General features: G+C 60.1%; 6 protein-coding genes across 6 annotated transcripts; 1 reads left to right on the top strand and 5 right to left on the bottom strand.

Annotated features, from left to right (window-relative positions):
• Positions 1 to 3,514: 3,514 nt before the first annotated feature.
• On the bottom strand, positions 3,515 to 5,322 carry LTHEOB_945 (C2H2 Transcription Factor; the record flags this gene model as incomplete). Its single annotated transcript, XM_035519039.1, has 2 exons — positions 3,515 to 4,025; positions 4,079 to 5,322. 2 exons carry the CDS (start codon positions 5,320 to 5,322, stop codon positions 3,515 to 3,517), a joined length of 1,755 nt encoding a protein of 584 aa, XP_035369704.1.
• A 1,113-nt stretch (positions 5,323 to 6,435) lies between these two features.
• On the top strand, positions 6,436 to 7,017 carry LTHEOB_944 (Ubiquitin-40s ribosomal protein s31 fusion protein; the record flags this gene model as incomplete). Its single annotated transcript, XM_035519028.1, has 3 exons — positions 6,436 to 6,529; positions 6,592 to 6,872; positions 6,928 to 7,017. 3 exons carry the CDS (start codon positions 6,436 to 6,438, stop codon positions 7,015 to 7,017), a joined length of 465 nt encoding a protein of 154 aa, XP_035369703.1.
• Positions 7,018 to 7,437: 420 nt separating this feature from the next.
• LTHEOB_943 (Kinetochore protein Mis14) lies at positions 7,438 to 8,145 on the bottom strand (the record flags this gene model as incomplete). Its single annotated transcript, XM_035519017.1, has 2 exons — positions 7,438 to 7,811; positions 7,884 to 8,145. The coding sequence occupies 2 exons, from the start codon at positions 8,143 to 8,145 to the stop codon at positions 7,438 to 7,440; spliced, it is 636 nt and encodes a 211-aa protein (XP_035369702.1).
• Positions 8,146 to 9,592: 1,447 nt separating this feature from the next.
• On the bottom strand, positions 9,593 to 10,344 carry LTHEOB_942 (uncharacterized protein; the record flags this gene model as incomplete). The annotated part of the gene is made up of 4 exons (XM_035519006.1): positions 9,593 to 9,714; positions 9,818 to 9,860; positions 9,942 to 10,006; positions 10,158 to 10,344. The coding sequence occupies 4 exons, from the start codon at positions 10,342 to 10,344 to the stop codon at positions 9,593 to 9,595; spliced, it is 417 nt and encodes a 138-aa protein (XP_035369701.1).
• A 1,300-nt stretch (positions 10,345 to 11,644) lies between these two features.
• On the bottom strand, positions 11,645 to 14,190 carry LTHEOB_941 (GTPase-activator protein for Ras-like GTPase containing protein; the record flags this gene model as incomplete). Its single annotated transcript, XM_035518995.1, has 7 exons — positions 11,645 to 11,808; positions 11,867 to 12,611; positions 12,665 to 13,513; positions 13,569 to 13,677; positions 13,738 to 13,817; positions 13,878 to 14,011; positions 14,070 to 14,190. The coding sequence occupies 7 exons, from the start codon at positions 14,188 to 14,190 to the stop codon at positions 11,645 to 11,647; spliced, it is 2,202 nt and encodes a 733-aa protein (XP_035369700.1).
• Positions 14,191 to 17,076: 2,886 nt separating this feature from the next.
• Positions 17,077 to 19,675, bottom strand: LTHEOB_940 (uncharacterized protein; the record flags this gene model as incomplete). Its single annotated transcript, XM_035518984.1, has 4 exons — positions 17,077 to 17,116; positions 17,216 to 17,618; positions 17,683 to 19,579; positions 19,673 to 19,675. The coding sequence occupies 4 exons, from the start codon at positions 19,673 to 19,675 to the stop codon at positions 17,077 to 17,079; spliced, it is 2,343 nt and encodes a 780-aa protein (XP_035369699.1).
• Positions 19,676 to 19,767: the final 92 nt, after the last annotated feature.

Genomic DNA, 19,767 nt, shown 5'->3' with positions numbered 1-19,767 from the left:
CAGAGCACAGAGATTAAAATTGCGCCCCAAGCTGCTGCACACGCGACTAACCGCCTGCGCCCAGCGCCGCCCGTGCCCGTCCCCGGGCGATTGCTGCACGCCAGGCCCACCGCGTCCAGCGCGCGCGGTTTCTGCTGCGTTTCCACGCGCGTTTGGGCGGGCGGCATGTGAAGCGAGGCTGGCCAGCATGGCGGGTCTTGGCCGGCAGCATGACGCTTACACAGGCCATTATTGCAAGGTACGGTGCTGTGAGATGACCTCAGCGCTATCCGCTCGCGGTGGTTTCGGCCTAACGGCGTTCGGGGGCCAGCCACGGCGAACAGCTGTGTAGGGGATTGTCGCAGGGAACAGCGTGCGAGAGGACCAGTCCGCCGTACTCGTAAACCAACTCTCATCTTGCGCCGCAATCTTGCGGCAGGGCTCTCTAGTCCGTTGTGCGATGGCCGGCCCACGCGCGGCCAGCCACGCCCCACGTCCACCACACCATCCGTGCAACGTGCGGATGCGAGAAAAAATCATCAGTCCCAGCCGCCCGAGGCCGAGCGGCCGAGTCGTCGTCGTCGTTCCACCGGCTGCTGCGGAACCATTGGGCTGGCGGAGCGAACGGGAAAAATCTTATCGCGCGGGCACAAGCCAATGGGGCGGCGTGCTCGAGAGCTTAAGCGCCCTGCCCCGGGCTCGCAGCTCCCTCGGCGCTGGCAAGGCTTCTTTTCGCGCGCCTCCAGGAGGCTTTTCGCCCGTCAATCACCACTCGCTTGGCGCCCTGCAGCGCACGCCTTTCCTTGCGCTCCCGCAGCGCCCCGGCCGACTTTCCCGTGCTCGCTCTGCGGATGCTGCGTGCTTCCGGAGCCGAGCAGCGCCCACCAATCTCGAAGGCCTGCTGATCGCTCTTTCATGCGCCGAAAGTCCGCCCTCCGCCCGTCAGCCACAGCTGCGCGCGGCTTGGCCCCCCGCGCTGATTACTGTTGGAGGAGGCGGAGTTAACGGCGGTGTCCTGTCACTCGGGGCCCAACGCGTCCGCCTGTCCTCCGTTGGCCAGCAGGCGAGGTCCCTTGCGTCTTGCGTCTCCTGCACCGCCGCAGTTGTTTCGCCTGCCGTTGCCTCCCCGCATGTCGCTGCCGCTGGTTGGCCCTGCTGCGCTTCCCGCCTCTGGTTGATGGCGCGGCTGCGTGCATCAACTGCCGTTTCATCCACACGGCTGGACATGGCGCGAGACGACGGGAACCATGCAATGGAGCCTGCCTCAGGCAAACTCGCCATCCTCAGGTTGATTGACGAGCAATCGATGTTGGCCGCCAACAAGCTGACCAGCGCTTGTCGTATGATCCACCCCCCACCGGCCTTGCTAACCCACAACAGCTGCGAAAGCGACAAGCGGGTCACCGGTCCAAAACCCAGCTGCAGCCGCCAACGAACTTGTTGTCGGCGCCGCCCTAGCAACCTGGCAACGACCGAAAGAGAACTCGCGTGTTTGCTGTCCACTTTTCGCACACCGCTCAGGGCTCCTTCAGTCCAGCAAGCGCCCCAGGTCGCTCCTCTGTCTCGGGTGCCTCGACTGTGCGAGATGCTCGTGTCTCGTTCCTGGATGTAGTAGAACCATTCGACCACTCGGAAAGCATGCCCATTTGAAACCGGCACGTAGGGGTGCCCGGACGCTCGACTCACGCAACGTATCCCGCGCGCCCCTCTCCCGATCTCCGCGTCGGCAGCCATGTACCGCCGGGGTCTGTGAGCTCCTTGCAGTTCGTTCGAGAGTGGAGCGGCGGCGCGCGTGCGGTTCCCATTCTTTCGTGGCGCGCCGCGTGTAGGGGCCGTGTTCGGGACCCTGAACACCTGCCGCCAAGGGAGTGTGCTCGACAGAAATGATTGAACATTGGCCACATAGCGCCGATCCTCACACCCGCACCCACGGGTTTTGTCTTTCTCGCTGGACGAGTGGGCCGCGAATCGTGACTCGAGGGAACGGCAATTGACGCTTGCTGGCTCATCAGGGTCCGCTCGGAGCGGAATGGGGAAGGGAGAGCACAGGAAGGCGCAGGGATGACGTCTGCATCACAACCACCACGCGTCAGGAACGTCTCGCCGTCATCTCGATTTTTTTTTCCCTGCAAGAATTGCCGGTCGGGTGAGGTATATCTACAATCGCCGTCAGGCGAGGAGCTTTGGCTACCACCAACGGCCAAGTCAAACGAGGCACGGATGATTTTTTTGATGACGATGACGATGTCGAGGGCAGAAAAGAAGCTTTGGGCGCTTCCGGTTGCGTGAACGCAAAAGCGGAGGGAGGAAAGAGACCCGAGAGTCCGGCCGTGGGACCGATTGTGAGCCCCTCTCCCTTAACCTCCTCCTCTCCCTTCCCACCGCACCCTCTGGCTTGTCCCGTCCCGCGCGCACTGCGCGGCGATTCGTCCGAACTCCCAATCATCTTCCAGAATGTGGACTTTGATCGCGGGCGAGGGCGCCCATGCGCCGCGTGTGTCGCGAGCGGTCTGTGATCTTCTCCAGCGAAAGCAGGATCAGAGCCAGTGAGATAGGGGGATGTGTGGTGGCGACTGGAGATGATCCGCCCAACGAGCGACGCATCGGGCACGCTCGCCGCTGACCGTTCGCGGCGGCTGGAAAGCAAGCTGCAATTTGATCGGGAGGCGGAACAGAGGGGGTTGGGAAGGCTGGGTGCCCGCACCCAGCGCCCATATAATACAAGACCAGACGAGTCGCCCTTTCATTTTGATGGTGATGCGTCTTTTTCGCTCGTTGTTGTTGATCCCATATAACACTTCCGCTATTGCACTCACGTCCGTTCCCGCAATCATAAGGAGACCGTCCATCGCCAATCGGCCAGCAGTTTTGCCAGCAGGACGGACCGCACGCATGCCGCGCGCGCGCAATACGAAGGAGATCAAGCCGTGCGTCGAAAAGCCATGACGGCACGGCAACGTCCGCACAATTTCGTAACTCACCGGTATGAATTCGTTTTCGTATCTCACACTCGTTCACCTTCAGTCTCTGTCTTGGGGTTTGGTACTATTTCTCATTTCACTATATCACTTCTCCTTGCTATTCTCTCAGAACATTGCTTTGACCAGCTTATCCCCCACGAAGCTGTAACGACAGTAAGGATAATATAAAAAAGGTATCGCCGCTCCAATAAAGCCCAACCCCGGGTCAAGAAGAGAACGTCCAGCCAATAACCCCGACAAGCCGCCCAGTACAAAGGAGAGTACAAAGAAAAGAGCAAAAGGAAAACGCAAACTGTCGATCTATACTTGCAGCAGTTGTCCAAACAGAAAAAAAAAAAAACCGCCAGCTCCACCGCCCGAGTTTCCCAAAAGAAGAGTACCCTGCAACGCCGTTTCCGTTTGAACAAAGTCGCTACCTCGAATCGCTTTCTTACACGGCCGACTGAAAAGAAACTTCGTTGCCGTTCGTCACGTCGTCACGAAGCCCTGCTGGGCCTCAATGGCACGACGTTGACTTATTCGAGTACCGGCGGCGTCGCCGGTCTTCCGTCGCCTCAGCTCATGTTGTCCAAGAACGAAAAGTCGTCTTGGGTCGAGCCCGAGGTATTGATCATGAGCTCGTTGCCGAATGGATCATTCCCGAAAGGGTTCCATATGTTGCTGGTCGAGTCGAACGAGCTGGGCGGAAGACCGTCGAAGTCATCGTCAAAGTTCAAGTCGTCCGTCTTGTCCAAGACGGACTTGCTACCCATGACGGGCGAAGTCGGGGGCGTGCTGTACGCGGCAGAGACAGTGCGGCCGGAGACGGTGCGCTTCTTCTGACCGTTCTTGTTACCCTTCGGGATGCGCAGCACGTTCACATCAGCAGGCACCGGCGAAGGCGATTGGGGCGGCGTGGCGACACCCTCGAACGCTTGCGTGAGGAAGAAATCATCCTCGTCTTGCTCGAGTTCGTTGAGGGCGTCGTCATCGTCGACGTTGTCATCATCGTTGTTCTCAACGTTTTCAGTCTCCTTGGGGTCTTCTTCTTTGTCCTCCAACGGGCTGGAAGAGCTGGTGGACATGCTATCTGATTGTCAGTGACGAGAGCTAAACGAACAGGAAGGAAGACAACGCACCTGAAGGACGACGACTGCGAGTCTGACGTCTGCAGAGACTGCAGGTTGGTAAAGTGGGACGAGTCGTACTCGTTGATGTTTGCAACCGGAGAGTACCCAGAAGAACCAGGGGAGGGACCGGATGAGGACGACGAGCCGTAAGGATCGGCCTGTGCCTGGCGGGTTCTGTTGGCCTTGTCGAGACGTTCGGCCATCTCAGGACGATTCTTCCTCGGACGGCCGCGACGGGCAGACTTCTTCACCGCGCCAGGGAAAGCGCCGTCGCACATGCCGCGCTGGCGGTGGCGGGTGAGGGCGTCCTGGCGGGCGAAGCCAGCGCCGCAAGGGCACTTGTAGGGCTTGTCGCCGGTGTGGATCTTGGCGTGGCGCTTCAGATCGTGCTGGCGGACGAAGCACTTGCCGCAGTGGTTGCACTTATACTGACGGTCACCCAGGTGGGTCTGAACATGTGACCTGATGTTCTCGCGGCGACCGAACGTCTTACCGCACTCTGGGAACAGGCAAGTCCAGCGGTGGGTCGAGGGGTCTTGCTCGCTGATGTAGGCCTGCACCTCTTCGGGCGAGATGCCCGTCTCCTCGATCGTGGCGTCGAGGTTGAGATCCGCGATGGACATGGCGCGCGGCGAAAGAGGAGCCTTGGTGGGCGAGGATGAGAGGTAGCCGTCCATGTCGGTCGAGCTGCGCGACATGTTGTGAAGAAGAGAAGGCCGCCGCGACAGCGACAGGTGAGGCGGTGCAGGAGCGAGGTGCCCTTGGTGCTGGAACGAGCCGATCGATCTCGGCCGCGGTGAGGCGGTAGGCGAGCAGCCGGGCGAGATGGCGTCCGACGAGTAGAACGACGACTCATAGCCGTTGTCGCTCTCGTGGTGGCTGTTGAAGTTGATGGCGAAGCCCTGGTCCTCAGGCGGAGGCTGCAGGGTGATCTCGCATGCGTCGCTGAAGCTCGACGGCATGGGTGCGAGGTCGAGGTGGTCCATCGGCGGCGGCACCATTGGCGAGTTGCGCTGCGATGATGGGACGGGGCTGGGCACGATGCTGACCTTGACCTGGGCGTGCGCCCCGTAAACGGCCCGGATGTGCTGTTCGAGCTCCTTGAGCTGCTGCACAGAGGGGTGGTGAGGGTGAGAGGATGATTGAGGCTGCGCCTGAGGAGGGAAGGAGGTCTGAAGGGGAGGAAGGTTTGCAAATTGCTGGTAGTGGTGGTGGCCCGGCTGAGCCATGCTCTGCTGCTGCGCTGCTTGCATTGTATGCTGTTGTTGGTCTTGTCCTACGTTAGCAATACTTACCTGACTGTCGCCCTGCGAAGGCTGCGGCTCGTTAGTGGGCATCCGGGCCGGGAACGGGGACAGAAGGTGAGGCTTCTGGTCCAAGCTCATTCCCCTTCGGTGCGCGTGGTGCCGTTGAATGGTCGCAGGCAGAGGACGCATCTGCGGCGCCTCGAACATAGTCGGTGTCGAGTTCTGGCGACGGTGCATTGCGCGCCGCTGCTGGATGCTCGAGTTCGACGGAGTGGACAGCATGACGAATGATGCAGGTCGAGTCCGGATGAGGGCGGTTTGTCGAAGACTTTTGTTTTTGGCCGGTGGATTCTCCGTGGTTCCGGTACTGGAGGTGAAGCGGTGAGGTCAGCATCATAGAACGCGCCAGCAAACGCGCCGACGTCACTCCAGCGCGTCTGCCTTGGAACTGGGCACTTACCTCGCGCAGTGCAAGCCGCGCTCGCCGGGCTAGCGGATTTCTCGCGACTTCCTCAGATGATACGATGGGATATATTGATTCTGCTCAGGCTGCAGATGCAGGCAGGCGCGTCAGCCTCAGCGTCGTGCAGAAACGGTAGGTCGCGCTGTGCCGCTGAGGTGGGCTGTGTTGGCTTGGGGTTGGTGGCGCCCTCGCGGAGAGGCAAGAAGTGTGTATAGAGAGGATTGTTTATGAGGATTTGCAGTATTTGTAGATGATCGCGGAGGATGTGTGATGTGGAGGATGTGAGGCGCGTCAGGCGTCAGCCCAAACACAACAGGTCGATAGCTGTCCGGGTAACCGATATATGCATCGCCAATGACGTGAAACCACCTGGGATACGGCCCAGGCTGCCAGGTCGCGCCCAGCTGAGCCCTGCCGAGCGGGGGTATCCCTGTCGTGTTGGCTGCCGGAGCGACGCGGGGCCGATTCGCGCCGCCGCTGACTAAGGGCGCTCGGCTAACCCACAGAGCCCAATTTCAGCCGCGCCGCGCTCAACTTCTTGACATTGCACATCGACTGAGGAGGACATCTGCAACCAACAGTTGTCTAGGTGCGCCCACCCCCTCCGCCGCCGCCGTCCGCGCCCGCGCATACTGACCCTCACATCGCAGGTCGCCATGCAGATCTTCGTCAAGACCCTCACGGGCAAGACTATCACCCTTGAGGTGGAGTCGTCCGACACCATTGATAATGTCAAGAGCAAGATCCAGGGTGAGTCGGCATCTGAAAAGAAAATTCTTCCATCGAGCGCGTTCGCTGACGATGACGAACAGACAAGGAGGGCATCCCCCCGGACCAGCAGCGTCTGATCTTCGCTGGCAAGCAGCTCGAGGATGGCCGTACCCTCTCGGACTACAACATCCAGAAGGAGTCCACCCTTCACCTCGTGCTCCGCCTGCGTGGTGGTGCTAAGAAGAGGAAGAAGAAGGTCTACACCACCCCCAAGAAGATCAAGCACAAGAGGAAGAAGACCAAGCTCGCCGTCCTCAAGTACTACAAGGTCGACGGCGACGGCAAGATCGAGCGCCTCAGGAGGGAGTGCCCCCAGGAGCAGGTCAGTAACATTCAAACCCCCCTCGACGATGCGCTCGGCGCTGACCATCCAACAGTGCGGTGCCGGTGTCTTCATGGCTGCCATGCACAACCGCCAGTACTGCGGCAAGTGCCACCTCACCTACGTCTTCGACGAGTCCAAGTAAGCGTCTCGCTCGCCTCACGCGTCGAGAAGGGTCGATATCACGGTTTGACGATATCTGCTGGTACCTTGAAAAGTAGCTCCGCCTTCAGAAGGCGAAATGAATGGAATTTGAGCTGCCAACATTCTTCTCGCACGTGACTCGCCCATTGAACGTCTTTATTCGATATCCCAGCCAATAGACAGCACGGCCCAGTGAATCGATTGCGCGATGCACATCCAAACGGCACGGTCCTAATCGCGAGTATCGTGTGGTGGTGGGCATCGGGTCGGAGCCCTACGGCGTCAAATTACGGATTCTAAAAGTATCGTTCCCCACCAACAGCGTCACAGCGGTGTCCAGAGCTAGCAAGCCCTAAAGTTAAACGGAATAGAAAAAAAAAACGCCCCCAAACGCCATGTTTATGCACTGCCACCTCTCCACTCATGACTTGCCCTCCAGGTGCTGCGCCACCGTCTCCGCCCGCTTCAATCGCGCCGCCGTCTCTGGCAGCGCATCCTTCAGGTCCACGAGGCTCTGGGTGCCCCTCTCCCACATCTGCCGCACGTCGTCCCACCGACGCATGTCGCCGGCATCTAGTCTCGTCTCATCCGCTGCGGCGCGAACCGCAGCCTCTTCCCTTTCGCGGGCCAGACGCGCCGCCTTCTGCGCCTCCATCAAGTATGCGGCTTCGTACGCGCCGGCCGCCTTCTTGGGTGCCTCGCGGCGCAGGTCCGCGACTTTCTCGGTGAGCGATTCCTTCTGCGCCTCGAGCGCGCGGATCTTGTCCACGAGACGGGTATCGATGGGCTCGAATTCTATTCCAAGACCACATTAGTTCAGGAACAGGCGGCTGAGCCGACATTTCGGGCGGCGGTGAGTGTGTATACCTTCTGTGACCTCCTCCTCCACCTCGCCAGCCGCCACGCCGTTGACGCTGATGCCATGCCTTGCGCTAGCGAATACGTTTTTGATGTACTCGTCTACCAATTCCTCCACCCGCCTTCTCAGCACGTCCTCGCCGCCCTCTGGCGCCGCCGACGGCGGCAAGTGCAAGTCAATCTTTGCGCGCGCGGCGCGCTTGGCGTTGGCCATCAGGTAGGTCAAGTCCGCCGCCGACTGCAGCTCGACCCGGCGGTGTGTCGAGTCCATCGGCACGTCTGTATTCCGCACCTCCCTTTGACAATTCCGACAATGCTCGATCACCGCCGCCGCAAACTGTGGCTCTCCAGCGCCCGCTTTTGCGTCCGTGTGACGGGAAAAGGTGGAGCGATGCGGCGGAAGGAGGGGTGATCAGTGAGCGCAAACTCTCCCGAGAAAGTCTCGTCACGCGAGCAAGCGACGAACGTGTCTGCTGCTTTTGTTTACCGGCTTCCAGAAACGGACGTAGCCGGGGGCGATCCGGCCCAAGCCAATGGCGGAGGTGCGCGGAAGAGGTAAAGCGGATCTTGCGGCAGCGCGACGGTTATTTTGGGCGGAAAGCGAGGGAGGGTCGGTGAGAGAGTGAGAGACGCGCGCGCGTGCTGGTGCGCGTGGGCTTCGCAGTTGGGCACGAGGAAGGTGGGCCTTGGGGCGAGTAGCCTCTCTGCGTAAAGATCGCGTTGTTCGGATTGGTCTGGACTGACGTTTGGGCGAATGCGCGCGTCAGAAATTCCCGCAAGCATTCGTATAGGGCTGAAGAAACGAGGCGCGAGCAAGCGGTGTTGTTGTTTGGACTTTTTGGTGGGACGACGCGGTGCGGGAGCGGGAGGCCTGGACCCGTTGCTGCCCGTAGGTGTCCGGGTCCCGCTCGGGCGCCCGCATGACCGACGATTGGAGATTAGGGCACAGCCGATAAGGATAAGGGCTGCGCCTCCAGACGTGTCACACCTCTCGGCGGGGTGACTGGACCGTCATACTACAGCTTGACCGCTGCGGGCTCGTTCTCAGCCCGTTCCAGACCCCTCTTTTGCATGAGACAACATCGCAAAATACCAATGTGATCACCCACATAAAGTCATTCAGCCGCAAGAGTGTGAGGACCACCCACGCACACGTCCAACATATGTACTGTTCCTGAGGTAACATTTCGTTACGAGCACACATATTTTTCCAATTCTTTAAATTTCTGCATGAGAGAAGAACAACTATCTACCATTCACGACGATGCTAGCGGAGATGTTGACGCCGGTACCTACCAAATCCGACCCGTCGTACTCCAACAACAGACGCCGTTTGTAACCAACGCCCAGTTATAAGGGGAAAAAAGAAGAGAAAAGTACCCGTCGCTATGTTACCTGGTTAACTCGTCTTTCGCACGACTAAATCAGCCAGCGAACCAAAAAAAAAATAAATAAAGCAATTTCGAGACGGGGCGAAGTAGCCTAAAGCTCGCGGCAGGGCTGAAACCCTCGCATGCAGTGTCCACTTGCACGCAAGGATCCATCGGGTCGGCGGCCGGCCGATCGTCTGCCTTGCGCCGCCCCGTCCCAATTGAAAAGGGAAGGAGAAATAAAGATATGTGCGCCGTTGTGTCCATGCTTGCATCGTGGTTGTTTACAAAAAGGGGAAAAGTTGGCGGTGATAGATCATAAGTATGCGCCAAGGCGATGAGAGGCGTTTACGACGAGGACGGGAACATGGAAGCGACCTCCTCATCTGTGAGAATGATGTCCTGGACGGGGTCCTGGCGGCGCTCGAGCTCTGAAGACTCGTAATCGGCGTAGGAGGGCAGAAAGATGTCTGGACACGCCTCAATTAGTCTAGGCACCAGCAGGCAAAGCGGGGCGACGAGGCTGGGAATGATGCGGCAAACCGTTGCCTGGCACACATTCGTTCCACGTACCTTGGTTCCAATCGAAGCCTTGCGATGACCTGACGCAGGTAATCTGGTTCGCCGGCGTCGGGTTAGCGAGTCTCGAGCTGCCAAAGCGCAGATGCGAGGACGCCCGGGGAATTGCGCTGCTTACCAGCCGCGGCGCATCCGGATGCCCGACATTGATGACCGTGTGCTCAGACTTGGAGATGGACGAGCCTGCCGGCGCCTTGTAAGCCTGCTGTGCTTCTTTGTCCCGCAACCGCCCACCATCCCTGCAATGTGTGGTTTGCGGTGGCGTTGCGGTGGGAAATTGCGGGACGGCAATGCTTCTGCTGCGGCAGAGCGAGGACAGGCTGCTTCTACTCACTCAGCAGGCTTTGGCGGCGCTCGGAGCGGTACTGGTGGTGGTGTGAGGGCGCGGACGTGGAAGGCGAGACGACAGGCGAGCGGCCCAGCACGGACGAGGAGAGCGAGGAGCTACTCTCCGGACTGTCGACGCTGTTGCCCGCCCCACTGCTCTTCTTGCGCTTCGGAATGGCGATCGAGGACGACATGGTGCCGTGCGGGACCGAGCTTGGTCGGGGGGCGCGGGAAGATCGGGGTCGAGGACGGTTGGGGACGACGGCCGATAAGGGACGCAGCCAGATAGAGGCGGGGAGGAGCTTCGTGCTGGTAAGGACAGGAACGATGTGGAGCCGGAAACGCCGCAGGAAAAAAAAGCAAAGCCGAGATGTGAGAAAGGATGAGGTGAAAAGCGTATGGGAGGCGAGAGCAGTGGAAGTGTGTGAGTTGTACGTCTCCGGTGGTCGGGGGAGCTGGGGGAGCTAGCTCGGCGACGTGATGCAGCGGGAGGCGTGACTCAGGCCCACGGCACGCAATGCATCCCGCGCGGGTGCGTGACCTCAAGCACCTTTGCCTGCAGATCCGGCATTCTCTTGACAGACGGGCTCGGCTGGCGCGTGTGCATGCCCTGCAGGCGCCAGCGCCTCTGCGGATGCCTGCAGCCGCTCACTTTCCGACCATGCGCATGACGTATCTGCTGTGCATCCTTCCATTACGAACTCGGCAATACATTGGGATTATCGTACATGATATCGTTCAAACAAAGGCCGCCCTCGCAACAAATTAGAAAGAGCGTCAAAGAAGCAGAAGGTAAAGCCACCCGCCACCGCTCCTCTTCCCACAGCGTCTAAGCCCATTCATCCAAGCCCTCGCAATCTTCATCAAAGGTCGCTTTGCCGGACCCGCCGTGCCGGCGTCCTTTGTCATCAGCCCGGGTACTCTCCGCAAGACGCGCCGCAGGCTGGCGATGGAAGAAAAAAAATAAAGAGAGATCCGGAGGAGCATCGAGGAAACTTGACGTATTTTCCCCCGGCACGAGTGCTCATTACTAGAAAGGGAAACAAAAAGGAATTCGAGCCAGAACGCCCACGAGAAAACGCACATGGAGAACGGCCTGGAAGGACAATAGGACAGGAAAAGAAAGCGAAGAGTAGCCCGATCGCGAAGGAAATGACGGATGGTGTTTATGGTCGACAGCAGGCTCCGAGAAAAGCTCCCCCGCTCTCAGCCACATTGGTATTTCCCCTTCCAGGCAGATCCGAGTTCAAGTAGTTCATCGCTTTCCCTTTAATTCTCCCCTCGTTCCTCGCATCATACAAGCCACGCAACGCAAGCACCTCTGGGTATCCCGACATATCCAAACCGTTGTGAAAGTCCCTAAGAGAGAAGAGCGAAAAAAAAAAACATCAAAAGGGAAAAATTTGCCCGAGCAGCCCGAAATCGTGAACTCGGACTTTTAAGAGTCAAACATCAAACATACGGGCGTGGTCACCACCCCGTTCGCCGGCAGGCTTACCAGCCCTTGTTCTTCCGCGCGAAGCGCTTGTTGAGCAGGTTCAGCACCTTCGTAACATTGAACTGCACATACTCGAGATCGAGATCTTCTTGGTTGTCTTTCTGCATCTCCAAAAGGTCGTCGAGCTTGAGGTCCAGCTCTAGCAGACCTCGGTTGCGGCCTGCGGGGTCCAATCAGCATCTGCCATGCGGCCGTTCTCAATCGGTGGTGCAACTTACCCTTGTAGTGTAGGGAGATGACAAAGGTACCAGGCAGCGGGCTGGTAAAGTTGAAGTAAATGTTGGCCCTTCGGTTCTCCGGGACGTTGCTCTTTTGGATGACGCCCTCCTTCTCCAACTGCTGGTGCGTGAATTTGTACGGGCCGAGCACTTGGTGCTTCTGCTGCTTTCGCGACTTGCCTTCGGACTGGCTCCGAACGTTGTGCAGGTAAGACTTGTACGTCTCGAGCTGGCCCACCAGGTAGGCGTTGTGGTCGCGGATCGTCTTGAAGACTTCTTCCAATTTTCGCGTCTCCTCGAGCACCTTGTCCTTCAGCGAGCCAAGGTGCACCAATTCCTGCTCGATTTCGTCGCGCAGGAGCGCGAATCCATCCTCCTTGTCGATGACGCCGTTTTCTTGCAGCTGACTGAGCAGCTCCATCGCGCGAATTCCCTTCTTGACCATGACCGAATCGTTCTTTGTCGTTGCCGCGGCTTCCGCTATCCGGTCCAAACGGAGCGGCCTCCGGGTGATTGAAGTGTTCTGGGGGAGGGACCGCAGGATCATCACGAAAGTGGACTTGGCTTCCATGAAGAAGACCTCGTCTTGGGTGATGTCGAGGGCGGCCGTGAGGTCGTCGATTGGCGTTTCCCACTTGCTGAACAACGGCAGGTTGATGGCTCTGTTTTCTTTTCGGGGAAGCTGGGGTGGCGCAGGTCCGAGTTCCTGCAGCAGGACCGCCAAGTGGGAGTTTTCGTCCTTGGTCTGCACCGAGTTAGCGAGGATTTGACAGCGGCACGCATCCCGATTCAACTTACCAGCTCGACGGCGTGGCGCTCGAGCAACGCGTGCGTCGCGTAGACTTCGTTCAGAGTGATGGACAGCTCGAGATCCTTCTTCGACAACGCCACGTAGTTGTCCATCTCCAAGCTCTCGTAAAAATCTTGGACTTCACAGAGATCCAGCATGAACTTGTTGATACGCTCCTTGTTCTGCTGGATGAACGGTTGCAGCTTGACCATGTACGGCTCCTTGGCGTACGAAGGCTTGTTGGCCAGGTTCTGCAGCATCTTTGCAATGTACGTAAGCGTGCGCTTCGGGTTTTCCGCTGGCGTGGCGTCGATCAGCATGTAGGACCTCGGAGTGACGATGGCCGGGTTGATGAAACGGAGGAAGAAGAAACCGCCGATCAGCGTGCAAATCGTGTGGTCCGAAGCGTCCGGATACTTTCGTTTCGACAGACTGCGAATCTGCTTGCAAATCCACCGGATTCCGTAGGGAGTCTCTTCGAGCCCGTCGATGATTGTCGAGAGGAAAGAGTTTGCAATTTCCATCAGCATGGTCAACCGCGGTGCGATGATCTGTTGAACGGTTTCGTTCTCCGCCGCCTGCTCCGCCGTGACACCCCGAGGTAAGTGCGCGGGAAGGCTGCCTTCGCTGTCCTCGATTTCCTGGATCATCTTCTCGTAAACCTTGAGCGGGTTGATCTCCAAATCGAGGTCTCTCAGCTCGATGAGAGAGTTGATGCGTTCCGCGAGGACGACTTTGAGGTAGCTTTGACCGGGGCCTCTCCGAGTGTACGTGGTCATCATCCGAGAGACCGGAGTGTTTGCTCGCAGGAGGGACGAGTAATCTTGGGTGTGTTCAAACTGGTGCGTAAGGACGGACTGGAGGGGGAGAATTAGCGAATCGGATTAGCTAGGACGAACCCCTCCCACGTACCTGGAACATGGTGAGCAGCAGGTGCTCTTCTCTGCTTTCGTACTGGTTTCCGTAGATCGTGAACATGACCGTCTGGAGAAGCGAATCGATTTCGGCCATGGACACCAGTCTGCACAGGTGTGCGATGTGACGGGGCTCCGACTGGAGGAGAAACAGCAAGTTTCCGTACTTTTGAGTCTTCTCATCATTAGGAAAGAAACCCTCTTGCAATTCGGTCGAATCATCAAGGTGGCTGGCAACTTCGTTTTGCTATTCTGACCGTCAGTTCCCGGTCTATCGTTATGGCCGTGAGGTGTCGGGCTGGCTTACCTCCTCCAGAGCCATGCGGTTTTGAATCAGCAACGCAATACGAGAATCCAGATATCTCACGTCCTTTTCGAGAACGAAATTCTTCTTCGATTGCGAGGATATCCTGGCCTTGAGTTCCCGCAGCGCTTTCTGGGCTACAGCGAGTGTCAGCAATCGGGCAAAAATAGAGCAACATCGACGCAATTGACCCACCCTTTGCGAGATCATCTTCGATTTCCAAGTCCTTTTCCTTTGCGGACATGGACAGATAGAGGGCGGTGACGGAATACCGTTTCGACTGGCGCATGGAGCGCGTGCCATCGTGGGACGACATGGTGTTCTGACGAGAGACGGGGACGTATGAAGAGGACGAAGAGGTTGAGGCTCGCGAGGGAGCTTGGAGCATCGCAATCGACATGTCTATCTTGCGCACAAACACCTAGCGAAGAAGGAGTGTGGCTGCCGACGCGCTCTGCGGCGGGAACTTGCGCAGGGTCGCGAAGGGCAGAGAGAGAAGCTCTTTTTTTTCTGCAAAGGGAGGGGGGCCGGGGAGGCGGCTTTGCTGCGAAGATCGATCGGTATCCTGGGAGCTCCTGTCGCGGATGCGTCAGGGACCACTCAGTTCCACGAGATAGCGGACGCGGCGGGGACAAAGGAAGTACTCGGGCTGGTGGTACACCCAAGGTACCGGTGCAACAAGAGCTATTGCAGCCTTTTTTTTCTTGCTTGCTTGATTCCTCCCCCCCGTCGCAGACCGCAAGAACGCTTTGTTTTCTCTTACCTTGACCGGCACCGGTCAGTTCATGTACGCCGGGCGTCACGATCTCTCTCCTCTCTCTTTGTCACTCGCTCGCTCGCGCGGTCTCGCCGACGACAGGAGCAGGCGGTGTCGCGGCCGCCTGGGGCTCAGCGAGGCGTAGGCAGCGGTCAATCACGCTCGAGCTGGCGAGCTTGAGGCACTAATGTAGGATTGCAGGCTTGGACACTCCCGCAACGGCGATGGGTGGTGGTGTGTCGTCGCGCGGGCGTTGGCGGTAGCGCGCAGGGCGAGAGATTTCAAGCTCGCACAAGAATGCGTCTGCGGGCGGCTGAAACGAGAGTGTTGGATTTGGAGGCGTGGGCGTGGGTTGGCTCTGGCTGCCGCAAATCAAGTCGCTGGAGGGCGCGCGCGAGGGAGATTAGCACGCTCCAGGATCCGAGCACCGGTGTGGGTGGTGGAGGGTGGTGCACGCGGCGGGCAGCGTGGTGCGTCGGGGGAGGAGAGGCGGCGTTGGCGAGGGCGGAGGCAAGGAGGGCGAGGGAACGACAAGGCGCGCTGGAGGAGAGCGGCGCGGTGCTGGTGTTGGTGGTGGTGGTGGAGGAGATCGGCCCTGGCGCAGCGGCGACGGTCAAGGGAGGGCGGGCTGTTGTTTCAGCGCAGCGGCACCACGACGGTTTGAGGGCGCGCTCGGGAGAGAGGGGCTCGACGAGAGCTTGACGCAGCTCGGGCAACGCGATCGCCAGCTTGGGAGCATTAGGTTTGCTTGAGCGCTGCCCACGGACGCTGCGCTTGGGCAAATTGCGGCATCCGCTTTCGCCTGCGCGCTGCGTGCCCCTGGATCCCCTGAAGCGCACAAAAATGGGCCGCGCCGCTCGGCCAGCCCTGGTAGCCAGCTCCGCGCGCTGCATGCCATTCAGGCCGCTCGCTCCACAAACATTAACGCCGCTGTGCTAAGCCGTGAGGGGGCGGGCCCGCAGCCAGACGGTGCAGACGACACGCGCGCCCGCCAGCCCGCCCAGGCCTGCACCGCGCCTGCAGCACGCGCGGCGGCGGGGGGCAGCAGCAACAGCAGCAGCAGCAGGCGCCCTCGCAACAACCGCTGTCAGCGCGAGAGCGAGGTGCGCGGCGCCAGCCACAGCCCTACCTAGGCCGCTGGCTCGCGCGTGGGCGAGTCAGTGGGCATGGAGAAGCGCGCCAGGCTCCGCACGAACGCCTGCCCTTTGGCTGGCGCGACCCCCCCGTAATGCAGGCCATCAGGCCCCAAAAAGGCGCCACGCAGGATCGCCCAGTCGCTCGCTCGCGACATCAAACATCAAATCTCGACAAGTCGCCGACCGATTCCTCACGCCCGGCCCGCCGACCCAACGCTGCCGCTCCCCCCTCCCCCAGCGCCAATGCTGCAGGAACCGCCCGCCCAACGCGTCCCGGCTGCATACGCAGGTAGGCAGGCAGGCAGGCAGGCAAGCAGTCGGCCGTCGGCCGTCGGCGCCGGCTCTCGCTGCCTTCGCTGCATTGATCTGCCTCTCGTCTCGCTCTCGATAGGCGCATTTTAAATTATTGATATCGACATGGCGCCAAAAGATAAGAAGCGGGCTGAGCCCAGCCCAGAAGGCGGGCCCGGCGCCGCGGTGGTGTGGTTGCCCTCTCAGGGACCAGGCACGGTTCGAGCAATGCGCATGCCCAATGATGACGCCGGCACGCTTAGTCTTTTTTTTTTTTCCTCACCACCTTGCTTGCCTTCAACCTGGTGCTGCCGCGAGTCTCCGTCCAGCAGTCCACATGGCTCGCATGACGGCTGGCGTTGCAGCGCGGCGCGGCGGCGCATCGCATCGCGCACCTGCATTGCAGCATCTTGCTCAGGCACGCGCCAATCCGGCCCCGTGCCTCTCTGCCAGAGCCAATCTCGTCGGCGCCAGCCCCACGGTGCAGCATAAAGAGCAGCAGAGAACCAGACAAGCGAAGCCGCGTCGTGGCCGGGGCTCGACGGCGAGTGTGCTTCACTGCCCGTCGGCCGCGACAGTGCTGCTGCACACCATCAGTCGCACATGGCAATTCTCTTACGCGCACACACGCGCCAGGTGGTTGGCCGGCAGTCTACGGTGACAAAAAAGCCCCCCCCCCCCCCCCCCCCCAATGCAACGCCAGCCGCAACCCCCCCCCGCAAATATGTGGCGAAACGCTCCATGGGTATCTCCCAAAAAAGCAATCCTGAAACGCCTCTCCATCATCACCACGCTCGCTCGGCCCATGCCGACGACGACCCGTCCGTAACAAGCAACAGCAGGGACCAATCAATAACCCGACGCGGCTAATGCGGCGTACCACCGACGCTCAAAGGGCAGTCAACTCCGCCCGTGCCAGGCACACCCGCCCTCTCTTCTTTTGACAAAGTCTATTATGGTGCAGATACGAATATTGCCTCGCTTGCCCGCTAGCGCTCCGGTCAACGATCGACCGGCCTCAAACGACGCCTGCGATCACTGCCATAAGAGCAAAGTACCTGCACGCCATCGTTAGCTGCCCGCGTGGCCGCCCGTCCGTTCTTCTCCTCGCTACGCATCGGCTGTTTTGAGGGGGGGGGGGGGAAAGTACAACGTACGCGATGCCACAGATCCTCCATTCCTTTCCCGACATCAGATGCGAAAATCTTGTTGACGAGACCATTGCTACCTCGGCCGCGCCGATGATTGTCAGGATGAACAACCGCCCGCCGACGCTGGGAATCTGGGGAAAGGCGATTAGGGGCAGCACTAAAAAGAGCAGCAGCGCCAACAGCGCCGTCTGGAGCACCTGGTCGCCTGAGAAAATCACTTCATGCGGCCGCTCCTGCCGCTTGTGACGTCGATGGAGGCTCATCAGGTCGGCTTGACGCGTGAGGAAACGCGTCTCGTTCTCGTCTATTGGCGCGTGCTCGCGGATCCACGACTCGTAGGCGGAGACATCGTCTGCTCTAGCGGGCTCCAAGACGCTCAGCATCTTTCCGAACGAGTGAATCGCGTTGCCTGTTTCTAAAGTTAGCAGCGTGCGGGAGCGCATGCAGCCTTGCGTCCTATAGGAGCGCCCTACTGTACTGGCCCAACTTGCAGTAGATCTCCCCCAGCAGTAACGTGCGTCGCTGGTGCAGATCGGTCCCATATCGACTATCGTAACGTCGCGAGGCAGGCAGCGCTTTGCCTACTTCGTCCACAGCATGGGCCTGCTGTTGGGCAATACACTCGTCCAGCCCGCGGAGCTTTTCTTCGAGCTCGGCCAATTCATCCTGTATGTGGAGCAGTATCCGATGGTTGAGATACTCGAAGCGGCGGTACAAGGGCCTTGGCCCGGCCGCTCCGCTTTCTTCACCGTCGTGCCACGTGCTCGTCTCGGCGAGCGCGAAGGCAAGCCTTTCGTACCCCGTAATCGTCGTCTTGGTGAGGTCCGGTAGGCCAGCTTGCAGCTGCCGGCTGCCGCGGCCGTGTGGGGATGGCGGCGGCTGGAAGTTCCCGTACGGCTGCGCTGCATGATAGCCCGGATCGTGGGCCGGCGCGTGAGGTACGGGCGGAGGGGGTGGATCCGAACGGGCCCAATACGGCCCGGGCTGTGGCTGTGAGTTGTTGTAGTAATAATAGGGGAAAACCGTTGGACCACGAGGCGAGTCGGCGTCGTCATTGTGGGAATAACGCGGTTCGTCCCGCGCGTGGTGGTGCATCGGGCTCCGCATCATGTACCGTCGAAGCTGCTCCTCCTGCGCCATCTGCTTCTCGAGCACGCGGTCGCCACCGCCCCCCACCTGGGGGTCCCGTGCTTGCAACTCCTGGGTGAGCCTGTCGATTTCAAATTGCCTCTGCCTATCCTCTTCATCACAGTCATCTTCGTACGGGCCCCACGGCATCCCGGCGGATTTGCCGTCCATACAATCTCCCCTCTCGGGGCTACTGTCCCGCACGGAAATGCCGGAGTCCGAGTTCACGCGATCACGATCACCGGCGAATGGCTTCCGGGGGTCGGTAGCGGGGCAGCAATTTGCTTCCAGAGAAGAGGTCTCGGCGCAGGACAATATCGACGGACCCGGCTCCGCGGGCTGGCGGGCGGCAGCGGGCGGCTGACTCGATCGACGTCGTCTCCGCTGAGGGCGTTCGCCTAACTTTGCGGAGCCTCGACTCTCCGAGCGCTTGGAGGAGGTTCCTCTGTGGCCGCTGTCGCCGCGGTGTTTGGACGAATGCTTGCGCTTCCTGATGCCCTGGGACCTGTCGTACGACTTTTGCGTGACGGTGGAGTTGCTCCCGCTGGACGAGTGAGTCAAGCTGGTCAAGCTGGAGAAGACGGAGAGCAGCGAAGGGCTGGAGAGCTGGGCGAGGGCGTCGGCACGGCGATGCAAGGAGCTGTGTTTATGTCTAAGATGGCGGCGTGATTGAGGGTTCGCGCCGAGGTCAACGCCAGACCCTGACCGGTGAGAGGGCTGCGGGCTGGCGCGGTCCCGATGTTGGGCGGCGGTGGACCTGATGTAGTAGTGTCTGTCCCCGTCTGCTTCCGCCGGCGGCGTGGACGCGCCGGCAGAGAAGCCCGGACGCCTGCAGCCGCGAACAGACGACGACGATGGAGTGCTGCGGGGCACCGAGGGTGCTGGCTCCAGATCCGCTCTTCCACGAGACGAGGTGAGCGACGTCTGCTGGGCTGAAGACGAGGTGCGCGTGCCAGATGCGGTTCTGCGTGCGCTGGCCCTCCTGACTCGCGTCGCTCGTGCCTCCTCAACGTCCTCCCACTGCGTCGGCGACTCTGCCCGCCGATCGTCATTCGCAACACCCGGCGATTTTGCAGCTTTGCGCTGATGGCCGCGGACGAAAGAGGCCGGCTTCTCGTCCGGCGGCGGCTGCTGAGAGGCTCTCGAGGCCTTGCTCGACCACGCACCACCACCAACAATCTCTGGCTCGAAATTGCTGCGCTCCACCGGCGGTGCTGGGCCAGGTCCAACCGCGTCGTCGGCCTGCGCAGCAGCGCACGAAAACCGTTAGCAGGATCCACGTGGGTATTGGCTTCTGGGAAGCAGAGCGCGCAATCATCTGATGAGCGAGCGTACCATGGCGGCGAGCGAGGGGCAGCCAACTCGATAGGACGTGTCGACAACCAGCGCCTCGCGATGCGATTGTTTGTCCTGGGCGGCGGCGGCTGCTC

This window comes from Lasiodiplodia theobromae, assembly GCF_012971845.1.
Source record: "Lasiodiplodia theobromae strain AM2As chromosome Unknown scaffold_2, whole genome shotgun sequence".
NCBI classification, from domain to species: Eukaryota; Fungi; Ascomycota; class Dothideomycetes; order Botryosphaeriales; family Botryosphaeriaceae; genus Lasiodiplodia; species Lasiodiplodia theobromae.
This window is presented reverse-complemented; position numbering and strand designations above follow the sequence as displayed.